The sequence below is a fragment of the Zea mays genome, chromosome 6, assembly GCF_902167145.1.
Source record: "Zea mays cultivar B73 chromosome 6, Zm-B73-REFERENCE-NAM-5.0, whole genome shotgun sequence".
NCBI classification, from domain to species: domain Eukaryota; kingdom Viridiplantae; phylum Streptophyta; class Magnoliopsida; order Poales; family Poaceae; genus Zea; species Zea mays.
Genome location: NC_050101.1, coordinates 156925448 through 156938082, shown reverse-complemented (window position 1 = coordinate 156938082; position 12635 = coordinate 156925448). Strand labels below are relative to the sequence as shown.

At 44.5% G+C, this 12635-nt stretch overlaps 1 protein-coding gene across 1 annotated transcript; it reads left to right on the top strand.

The window, feature by feature from the left end:
• Window positions 1-2047: 2047 nt before the first annotated feature.
• LOC118472257 (uncharacterized) lies at window positions 2048-3209 on the top strand. The gene has a single exon (XM_035960200.1). It carries the CDS (start codon window positions 2236-2238, stop codon window positions 2575-2577), a length of 342 nt encoding a protein of 113 aa, XP_035816093.1. The 5' UTR covers window positions 2048-2235; the 3' UTR covers window positions 2578-3209.
• The last annotated feature ends 9426 nt before the right edge of the window (window positions 3210-12635 follow it).

The window sequence follows — 12635 nt, the reverse complement described above, 5'->3', positions numbered from 1 at the left end:
AAACAAACCAAGTGGTGGCAAAGAATGATCCAAATATGCCAAATTAGAGTAAAAACAATTTGGTCTTCAATTTGAATCGATGTTACATGCTTTGCATTGCTTTTTGATGTGTTGGCATAAATCACCAAAAAGGGGGAGATTGAAAGGGAAATGTGCCCTTGGGCCATTTCTATTATATTTTGGTGATTAAGTGACCAACACATAGTGAGTAAGTTATTATGTGCCAAATGAAGAGAGAAGTGCAAATCATGTAACAAGGTACGTTTCTAGACTTAGTACATTGTTTTGAGTACTAATATATGTTGTCTAAGTGCTAGAAACAGAGAAAAGAAAAGAACCAAAAGACTTGACTCGGTGCAACCAAATCTCTGCTCAGTCTGGCACACCGGACTGTCCGGTGGTGCACCGGACAGTGTCCTGTGCGCCAGGCTGAACTCCGGTGAACAGGCCGCTCTCGAGAGAATTTGGCGTACGACTATAATTCACCGGACTGTCCGATGAGCCAACGGCCGCCAGCGCAACGGTCGGCCGCGCAATCCACGGGCGACGCGTGGCCCGCGCCAACGGTCGGCAGGGGGCACCGGAGTGTCCGGTGCGCCAACTGCCACGAATCTGCAACGGTCGGCTGCGCCAGAATTGGAAGGAGATCGCGCACCGGACATGAACATTGGTTGTCCGGTGGTGCACCGGACTGTCCGGTGCGCCACCCGACAGAAGGCAAGGATAGCCTTCCTTGTTGGCCTCCAACGGCTCCTAGCTGCCTTGGGGCTATAAAAGGGACCCCTGGGCGCATGGAGGAGTCACCCAAGCACACTCTAAGCATTCCAAGACTTCTAGTCCTCACTTTCACGCAATCGTTCATCGTTCTTGAGATTGGAGCACTTTTCGAGTTGTAAACTCCCCGCGCGTGTTTTGTGTGCTCATCTTCTCACTTGTGTGCGTGTTTGCAGTGTGGATTTAATTCTAGTGTGTTGTTCTTCCCAACCTTACTCCGTGCTTTCAGTGTGATCTTTGTTGTAAGGGCGAGAGACTCCAACTTGTGGAGATTCCTCGCAAACGGGAAAAAGAGATAAGCAAAGAAAAGTCGTGGTATTCAAGTTGATCATTGGATCACTTGAAAGGGGTTGAGTGCAACTCTCGTCCATTTGGACGCCACAACGTGGAAGTAGGCAAGTGTTACTTGGCCGAACCACGGGATAAAATCGCGTGTCTCTTGTGTTGATCTCTTTGTGATTGTCTTGCCCACAAGAACTTGCTTCGCAACTACTTAGTAGCACTAACATTTTTATAACCAAGTTTTGTGGCTATTAGTTTTGTGTTGATCTCTTTAGGTGCTCTCACATGATTTATGCAAAGCATTTTTATTAATTAATTTATCCATTTAAGCAAATGAATATTATTAGGAATAATTCATGTAAGATGTTTTTACAATAATAATTATTAAAGAAAACAATTCAAACACATAGCCACATTTTAGAAGTACAATAAAATAAATCTATAATCTTCATATATTTATTTAAAAGGATATAATTTCTTGTGTAAACTATATATTAAGAGATAGTTTAACTTACTTTTTTTTTTAGAGAATAGATCTTTAACACAAAGGATAATTCACATAAGAATCTTTAAGGTAATCTATTATTTGAAAATACATTTATTTAAAACACGAAATGAATTTTCTAATTTATTCATAATGTGATTTTGGAGTGTTACAAGTTGAATAGTCGGGAGGCTAAGGCTTTGTGTGTATGAAGATGGCAAGGGCTCGTGCACTTAGTAATTACATGCACCAAAGCCGATACAACATTTATTTCCCACTAACTGTACAGGCCTCAAGGGCATCGCACACGTGCCCAAAACTATTGTGCATGATCTGAGGCCGGTGCATGGAGGCCCAGGTGGATGATGTGCACCGGTGCCATTCCTGACGGTTGGAAAAAGTGACGGTTCCACTCTCAACAGTTTCTCCTGGTGCACATGCGCGCTTCCCGGCACCAGCTCCTCGGACCCCGCGCCTTCGTCCGTTCCATTCCAGATTCCACGGTGCGGCAGCAAGGCACCCGCCACCCCGGCAAGAGGCCTTTAAGGCAACGGAGGAGCTCATAGGCTCGAGCACGAAGTAACCGTTAGGCACGACCGGCGCCGGGAGAGGGGGTGGAGTGGAAGCCTCCCACGCTTCCCTCGCCGAAGCGCCCCTCTCCTCCTGCGTAGGCACACACGCACGCGTCAGTCGCCATGGGAACAGAGGTGCTCCGCCCGCATGACTGCCTCGCCCGTGCTAGGCGGCCGCGGCCGCTGCGCCCCACTGCCGGGAGGAGGACGGCGGCGCGCCAGGGCTGTGGCACACGCGGCGACAGGCGGAGCCCCTCGGCGGCGGTGACGGTGCCGAGGCATGTCGTACGGACCAAGGTGGCGATGGCGGACGCGTACGCGGGCCCGGCGTTCGGTGCCATGTCGCCGTCGCCGCGGGCGCTGCCCCTGCCACGGTTTTCGTCCAGGACGGTCGTCCACGCGACGGTGTCAGGCGTGGACGCCGCCGCCACGCGGGAGCTTCGGCGGCTGCTGGGGCTCCATTGACTCGTATGATCAGGCAAATTGTACAAAAGAGTAATGGACGGGGCCATGGCTGCCCATGAGCCCAGCAACACGTACGCAAGGGTCAGATGCGTGGGTGTCTCTTCCCATCTCGATCTTCTCGGTTTGCTGCTCTTTTGTCCGTCTGCCGTGCGGCCCGAGCGCCGGCTTCGGAATGCCTCCCTTTGCCTGATGTTTTTGTGGGGGACAAAGGGAGGCCAGAAGCGGTAGCACCGCCGCCGCGTCATGGTTCGCCGGAGACATACACAAAGACAGGAAGCAAAACATGCAAAATTGCCACCGCTTCTCACTCAATTTTATGCTCGAATGTGAATCTCATAATCTGTGAATATTCGCCTTCTGAATTGAGGGGAGGGTTACCTTCCTCTAAAAACTTGAAAGAAATTAAAGTATGCCAGGTTCTCGAAAAGGATGTCAGTGTATTATGGGTCTATTTGGTAGGATGGCTAGAAACCCAGGCTGGAAACGCCCTGGCTAGAGGAAGCACCGGAGGTTTGTTTGATTGTAGCTGGCTAAAGGTGACGCACAACTCTAACTGCTATTTGGTTTTCCTGGCTATAAAGTCTGGCCAAAGGTGGTGCACAATTCTAACAATTGTTTGGTGTACATGGCTATGAGGTTGACTTATTGGTGTTTGTTTGATATTATAATATGTTCAGATTATATAATTCAATAAATTTTGAACTAAGTGTTAGTTTAAAAGTTGTTGGATTATATAATTTAGTCAGATTATAATCTCAAATAACTACCTATTTAAGTGGTAGTGTAGTTTGGTTGAGCTGATTAGCCCATAGTTGTTAAAACAAAGGACCGAGCCGATGTAGGTTTGATGATCAAATATCTTTTAACTGGTCATATGCCTCGTCATGGGTAAGTTTTGTCTTGGTCAGACCAATACCTGAAAGGCTTTCACGCAATGGGAGTGCAGAGATGGTGAGAGTAGCATGTACCCTTCGTGACAAGAGGTTGAACGGTAGATTATTCGTACTCTCGGTTGGCTTGAACCCGTTCTGGTCTTGATAAACCCGGGTGCGAGTTGACATATGCAAGGATTAGGTGATACATATGTCGTGTGGATGGAGATCCCCACCTAGGTATTAATCAATTTAGATCGTCGTTACTTCTCGGACATGAAGAATTGGTCACTACCCTACACCGTAGCGACAAGTAAATTCAAAGTTTAATAAAAAATGGCTAGTGTAGCCCAAGTGTTTGATCCAAATTAGGAAAGGAATCTAGATTCAGGAAATTACTTAACCTGACAAATAAAAAGAAATCACATAAGGACCAACTCTAATAAGCTTTGTGCAAACTAGGTCATTGGTTCTTGCTAAACCTTACCTTGACTCCTAAAGGTCAGCATATCCTTGAGAGTCTTTTCGTTTAATCGGGTAAGACTTATGAAAGTACACTCTGTACTCAGGGTTTTCGAACCCATGTTGTTGTAAGTGATGAGACTGCAGAGTTTTGCTGCTTTTGTCCCAAGATCGTCCCTAAGGAGGATGAAAATTAAGTATGAACTTATAGAAGGTGTCTACCTTCCCGTGATATAATAAGTAGAAGCACTCATACCCTTATATTGTAACAATCACTCTTTCTATATTGTTACTTTAACATGTTAATGTAAATTAAGTTATTGTAACTCTTTCCAGTTTTACTCCGATTATGTGTAATGTCTGTGAAATGGTATGTACACTCTTGGGAGATGTTGAAGAAGATGCAGGAATCAAGTCCTGTCGAGCTATTGGGTGCATCTGTATGACTGTCTAAGGTCCTTGGGACAAGGACAGCTATAGGTAGGCCTAATATCTTAGGAGATTCCGTCACAATTAGCTTTATTGATGGTAATGTCCGATATAATCAAATCTTTATGGCCGAAGACGATGCTTCCAAAACGACCTTTATATGTCTAGACTTTATTGGTTTATTTTAGTGGTTTGTTATGACATTTGGTTTAAAGAATGTTGGTGGCGCTTATGAAAGGGTTATAAATTTATGCTTTCATGAGTTTTTAGGAAAACATTGTGGAAGTCTATATTGAAGATATAGTAGTCAAATCAGTTGTGTTTGATTTCCATCTAGATGATTTGTGCAAAGCCTTTGATAAAATACGACAATATGGTTTGAAAATGAACCCAATCAAATGCATCTTTGGAGTGTCGACTAACAAGTTCTTTGGATTTATTATTCATGAATATGGCATAGAAGTAGATCCTAACCCAATTAAAGCTATTTAGAATGTAGGAGCACCAACTTGTAAACTGGAAAAGGGCTGGGCGTTCGGGTTACCCAAAAAAAATGGGACATGTAATTTGGGTAATTTAAATTTTGGGTTTTGAGAATCGATACCTGAATTTACAATAGGTTTTACAATACCCGAAAATTTAGGTACCCGAAATTTCGTGTTCAGGAATTCCCGAACTACCCAAACTGTTTTGTCACCTTCATAAAACACATGCACCCTATTAAATTAGTATAAAAATATAGTTTGAATAATGATATACATGGACAAAAAGCACATGCAATCCACAATCACAAGTCATGCAAACTTATACATAGCTATAGATGCACAAATTAATAGTTAAGAATGACATGAGTACAAGACACATGAAAGTTTGGGTAATTCAGGTATTTCGGGTACCCGATTATGATACCCGAATTACCCAAAGTAAATTTAGGTTTTGCAAGTTGTTACCCTAAATTCCCAAACGAAATTCGGGTTTCAGTTATTTCAGGTTCGGGTTTAGATATTTTGAGTTCGGGTTACGAGTTAAGGATTTTTTGCCCAGCCTACTTGAAATGCAAATGTTTCTCGGCAAGGTGAAATATCTGTGGAGATTTATTTCTAACTTGGTCGGGAAAATTAATGATTTCACTCCTATTCTTTGGCTTAAAAAAATGTTGATTTCACTTGGGGAGGGGCAGAACAGTAGCAGACATTCGACCTTATCAAGTAGTATTTAGCATCGGTCCCAGTGTTGAAAGCACCAAAGAGCGGGTTGCCTTTCAGGTTATATATTGTCGTAGATGATAGAGTCATTGGAGCTTTTCTGACTCAGGAGACCAAAGAAAAGGAACATGTTGTGACATACCTGAGTCAAAGGTTGGTGGATGTTGAAACAAGGTATACATTTATTGAGAAATTATGTTTATGCTTGATTTATGCATGCAACGAGCTTAGATGTTATTTGCTATCTAGATTTTTGCACTATTTCTTGTCAAATCGAAGTAATTAAATATATGTTGCAAATGGCCTTATGCACTTATAGAATATGACTTGGCCTATTAATCATTGAAATCTATGAAAGTCCAGGTTGTAGCTGATTTAATTGTAGAACATCAGATTGACGATACTCCTAAGCTAGACATATCATATCTTACTATTGCTCCCTGAAATCTGTATTTTGATGGATTGATTTGCAATGAAGGGTGAGGGATTCACATCGTGCTTGTTTCACAAAGGAATGTCACTTTTGACTTCTCTAGCCGATTGAAAGTTTATTGCACTAACAATCAAGACGAATATGAACCTCTCTTGTTCGGTTTAGAACTTTTAAATTATATGGGAGTAACACATGTAAAAGTATTTGGTGATTCTCACCTAGTTGTCCAACAGATTTTGGGGGAGTACTAATGTTTAAATGGTATTTGAATGATTACCTTGAGAGATGTTGGAACATAATTTGGTCTTTGGACGAATTTAACATTCGGCATATATCTAGAGATGATAATCAAAGGTAATGGCTTGGCATAAGAAGCTTCAGATTATCGGATAACGTGAGGATTTCCATGTTTCTGAAAAATTGATAATCAAAGTTAGGCCAAGTGTCGAGGTCGCAGACTGTTCGGATAGGGTTACCGGACCATCCGCGATGTCATTGGATTGTTCGGGCAAAGACGCCGAACAGTCCAACGACAACAGAAACATCGCCATAGTTGATTCAGCTAACAATGTGCTTGATGTAGTTGATTGTATACCTGAGTAATCCAGGTGTTAGGAGATATAGGAACATTCGACAGATTTCTTTCAAGTATATTTTAATTGATAATGAACTTTATCGTCGAACTCCTAGTGATGTCTTACTTAAGTGCTTAGGCCTTGATGGTGATATATTAGCTATGGTTCAAGTACATAAAGAAATTTGTGGTACGCATCAATCGGCTCCAAAGATGAATTGGCTTTTGAGGAGATCTGGGTTTTATTGGCCTGACATGATAGCTGATTGTTTTAATTACTACAAAGGATGTCAAGTATGTCAAAAGTTCATCGATTTGCAATTAGTTCCTGCCACCGAACTACATCCTATTATCAAACCTTGGCCCTTTAAGGGATGGGGTTTGGACTTTGTACGAGAAATTCACCCTTCGTCATCAAAAGGGCATCAATTTGTGCTAGTTGCCACAAATTATTTCAGCAAATGGAATGAAGTTGTTGCTGTGAAAAATGTGACGCGCATGTAAGTAATTGAGCTTGTATCTGAGCACATTATTCATAGATTCGACATTCCTCGGACTTTAACTACAGACCAGAGGACTTCTTTCATGTCAAAGGAGGTACACGAGTTTGTTGAATCATATAAGATTAAATTGCTCAAATCATCTCCATATTATGCTCGGGCCAATGGTTAAGCCGAGTCAAGTAATAGTTCATTGATTAGCCTTATTAATAAGAAGATATAAGATCATCCTAGACATTGGCATAAAGTTTTGTCTAAGGTATTATGGGCTCATAGAATATCTAAACATCATGCTACTAAGGTTTCTCCTTTTGGGTTTGTATATGGACATGAAGATATTTGCCTGTGGAGATAAACTTAAATGCTATCATCGGTGATTACTATGATCTGATGACAGATAATATCGATGAGGTGACAGACAAGAGGCTAATGGCTCTCAGGGAGATTGAGAAGGACAAGATCATAGTTGCCAAAGCCTACAACAATAAGGTCAAAGCTAAGTCATTCCAGGTTGGAGATCTAGTTAGGAAGACCATCTTGCCATTAAGGAGTAGGGGCCGTAAGTTTGGCAAATGGTCCATGAGGTGAGAAGGGCCTTATAGAGTTACACAAGTAATATCTGATAATGCATACGTGTTAGAGACACTACTGTCGGTACCCTAAATCAGGGGTACCCTCTCCTGCAGCATGAAGGCATCGCACCCATGCGACGTCCCCTAGCCGCGCGGAGGACCGCGCCCGACCCCGCCGAATGGGCAGGCCAAAGGACGCCATGTGGCAGGAAAAGACACCACACCCCAGTAAGGCAGGACCCCCACGAAAGAACATTGGACCCCTATATACGAGTCCGGAGCCTTCGGGTAAGTTCGAACTCCAGCAGGGTCCCGGAGCGAGGAGGACCCTGGTGTGTGCAGGGGTCCGGCGCTGACACGTGTGCGGGCCTCGCCTCTGCTTCCCGCTCAGGCGGAGACCCGCTGCTCGTGGCCCATGACATAAGCTACCAAGCCGAACCTGACGAAAATCCGCGTAGCCCCTGCATTTATTGAGGAAAAGACGTGCCGCCTGCCACTGCGCTGACGGGCGACGTGCCCTCTCAGCATTAAATGTGTCTCGTCCCATCCGCTGGCAGGCGGCGTCATGGTCATCCAGCAAACAACCCGTCTGCTGGGTCTGCTGGTGAACAATATGCCTGTGCTGAGCGGCACGCTATACTCATCTACTCTTCCGCCATAAGCTTCCCCTGTACACCAAGGATACGCAGATCTTGGGCGTCAGGGCGCAAGAGGATGGACTCGACAACAGATATTAAAGGATCCAAGCACTATATTCTTTATGTCCCTGGGCCCACATGTTAGGGCCCAGTCCCTTTGTGCATGCCCCCCTTCAGCTATAAAAGGGGAGGCATGCGACGTTACACACACACGCAATCTCAGACTCGCTAGCTCATACAAGCCCTCAAGCAATACATCTCACAGTGGAGTAGGGTATTACGCTCCGGCGGCCCGAACCACTCTAAATCCCCGTGTGTTCTTGTCCACTACTCCTTCTCTCCATCGATCAAGCGAAACGCCTAAGCCCCTCCTCATCTCAGGACTTAGGGCGGGTGCACTTGAGAGCACCTAGAGGGGGGTGAATAGGTGATCCTGTAAAAACTTAAATCTTAAAGCCACAAACTTGATTAAGTGTTAGATCAATAAAGCCAAGTGGCTAGAGAGGAGTTCTTGCGAAACACAATAACCACAAAAAGATCAACACAGAGAGGCACAGTGGTTTATCCCGTGGTTCGGCCAAGTCCAACACTTGCCTACTCCACGTTGTGGTGTCCCAACGGACGAGGGTTGCACTCAACCCCTTTCAAGTGGTTCAAAGACCCACTTGAATACCACAGTGTTTCTCTTCCTTTCACTATATCCCGTTTGCGAGGAATCTCCACAACTTGGAGTCTCTCGCCCTTACAAAAGATGATCACAAATGAACACAGAAGTAAGGATGGGATGATCAACACACACAAGTCCACAACAATACGCGCACACACACGGCCAAGACTTAAGCTCAAATGAATATCTCAAAGTTCTCACTAGAACGGAGCTCAAATCACTAAGAATGTCAAACGAGTGCGCAAAGACGAAGTGTGAATGATCAAGAATGCTCAAAGTGTGCTTGGTGTACTCCTTCATGCGCCTAGGGGTCCCTTTTATATCCCCAAGGCAGCTAGGAGCCGTTGAGAGCAATCCAGGAAGGCAAATCTTGCCTTCTGTCGACTGGCGCACCAGACAGTCCGGTGCACCACCGGACACTGTCCGGTGCGGATTTCTTTCCTGTTCTGGCGCAGCCGACCGTTGAAGGTTTGGAGCCGTTGGCGCACCGGACACTGTCCGGTGCACACCGGACAGTCTGGTGCCCCCTTCAGACCGTTGGCCCGGCCACGCGTCACGCGCGGATTGCGCGGCCATCCGTTGGCTCGACCGACCATTGGCTCACCGGACAGTCCGGTGCACACCGGACAGTCCGGTGAATTTTAGCCGTACGCCGCCGACGAAATCCCGAGAGCGGCCTTTTCACCAGAGCCAGCCTGGTGCACCGGACACTGTCCGATGCACCACCGGACAGTCCGGTGCACCCAGACTGAGCAGAGTCTTGGCTGCTCGAGCCAAGTCTTTTCTAATTGTCTTTTCTCTTATTCTAGCACTTAGACAAATATGTTAGTACACAAAAACCAATGTACTAAGTCTAGAATCATACCTTTGTATTGATTTGCACTTTGTCCACCCTTTGGCATATACTCATTCCCTTAATGTGTGTTGGGCACTTAATCACCAAAATCTTATAGAAATGGCCCAAGGGCACATTTCCCTTTCAATCTCCCCCTTTTTGGTGATTTATGCCAACACAACAAAAAGCAACTAAAAGAAGTGCAACATCAATGCAAATGAGAACACAAATTTGTTTTGATTCAAATTTGGCATATTTGGATCATTCTTTGCCACCACTTGGTTTGGTTATGCAAATCAAACTCAATTTCCTATCTCTAAGTCAAATTCACTTATTGAGGCATAGAGAAAGGTATTCTAAGAGAAATTGATCACTGATTCAAAAACTCCCCCTATTTCCCATAATCAAACATTCCCCACAAGAGACCAACTTTTGAGAAAAAGAGACATTTAGAATTTTGACAAATCAAAAGTCCTAACTCTACTATTTTCAAAATTCTCAAGTTTCTCAAGTGGTAGCTGATCCATTTGTTGCTTTGGCCCTTAATTTCTCCCCCTTTGGCATCAAACACCAAAACAGGATCATTTTTGGCCCTTAAACACCATTGCCTCACCAAAATTGTCAATTAAGAGCAGAAGGCAATAAGAGACATGGAGATGAGCTTGGAGTAAGTTACCCTCTTATCGGAGTGCAGTGGAAGTCTTTCATGGTCCAAGTCCACCTTTCCCTTTCAATCCACCTTTGAGACTAATTTAAGAACACTCAAGCACATGGTTAGTCCCAAAGAGTCAAGTTGTAGCACATCTCTCCCTAAATATGTGCATCACTTGCAAATGGACTTGTGAGGTCTAGGGAGTGCTTGTACAACTTGAGCACCATAAATAAACAACAAAATGCATAAGGAACATGATCAAGGCATAAAACACATGTATGCTATAAATCAATCCAAGTTCCACGAATCTAAGACATTTAGCTCACTACGCAGCCTGCAAAAGGTCTTCTCATCTAGAGGCTTGGTAAAGATATCGGCTAGCTGGTTCTCGGTGCTAACATAAAACACTTCGATATCTCCCTTTTGCTGGTGGTCTCTCAAAAAGTGATGCCGGATGTCTATGTGCTTAGTGTGGCTGTGTTCAACAGGATTATCCGCCATGCGGATAGCACTCTCATTATCACATAGGAGTGGGACTTTGCTCAGATTGTAGCCAAAGTCCCTGAGGGTTTGCCTCATCCAAAGTAGTTGCGCGCAACACTGTCCTGCGGCAACGTACTCGGCCTCAGCGGTGGATAGGGCAACGAAAGTTTGTTTCTTAGAACTCCAAGACACCAGGGACCTTCCTAAGAATTGGCACGTCCCTGATGTACTCTTCCTATCAACCTTACATCCAGCATAATCGGAGTCTGAATATCCAATCAAGTCAAAGGTAGACCCCTTTGGATACCAGATCCCGAAGCAAGGCGTAGCGACTAAATATCTAAGAATTCGCTTCACGGCCACTAAGTGACACTCCTTTGGATTGGATTGAAATCTAGCACACATGCATACACTAAGCATAACATCCTGTCTACTAGCACATAAGTAAAGCAAGGAACCTATCATAGACCGATATGCTTTTTGATCAACGGACTTACCTCCTTTGTTGAGGTCGACGTGTTCGTCCGTTCTCATTGGAGTCTTTGCGGGCTTGGCGTCCTTCATCCCAAACCGCTTGATCAAGTCTTGCGTGTACTTCGTTTGGGAGATGAAAGTGTCGTCTTTGAGTTGCTTCACTTGGAACCCAAGGAAGTAGTTCAACTCGCCCATCATCGACATTTCAAACTTTTGAGTCATCACCCTGCTAAACTCTTCACAAGACTTTTGGTTAGTAGAACCAAATATTATGTCATCGACTTAAATTTGACACACAAATAAGTCACCATCACAAGTCTTAGTGAATAAAGTCGGATCGGCTTTCCCAACCTTGAAAGCATTAGCAATTAAAAAGTCTCTAAGGCATTCATACCATGCTCTTGGGGCTTGCTTAAGTCCATAGAGCGCCTTAGAGAGCTTACACACGTGGTCGGGGTACCGTTCATCCTCAAAGACAGGGGGTTGCTCCACGTACACCTCCTTGATTGGCCCGTTGAGGAAAGCGCTCTTCACGTCCATTTGGAACAACCTGAAAAGAATGGTGAGCGGCATAGGCTAACAATATGTGAATTGACTCTAGCCTAGCCACAGGAGCAAAAGTCTCCTCAAAGTCCAAACCTGCGACTTGGGCATAACCTTTTGCCACAAGTCTAGCCTTGTTCCTTGTCACCACTCCGTGCTCGTCTTGTTTGTTGCGGAACACCCACTTGGTTCCCACAACGTTTTGCTTGGGACGTGGCACCAGTGTCCAAACTTCATTTCTCTTGAAATTATTGAGCTCCTCCTGCATGGCCAACACCCAGTATGGATCTAGCAAGACCTCTTCTACCCTGAAAGGCTCAATAGAAGAGACAAAAGAGTAATGCTCACAAAAATTAACTAGTCTAGAGCGAGTAGTTACTCCCTTGCTAATATCACCCAATATCTGGTCGACGGGATGATTCCTTTGAATCGTCGCTCGAACTTGAGTTGGAGGGGCTTGAGGTGCTTCTTCCTCCATAACATGATCATCTTGTGCTCCCCCTTGATCACACACCTCTTCTTGATGAACCTTTTCATCATCTTGAGTTGGGGGTTGCACTATTGTTGAGGAAGAAGGTTGATCTTGCTCTATTTGTTCCTGTGGTCGCACATCTCCAATTGCCATGGTGCGTATGGCGGCCGTTGGAACATCTTCTTCATCTATATCATCAAGATCAACAACTTGATCTCCTAGAGAGCCATTAGTCTCATCAAATACA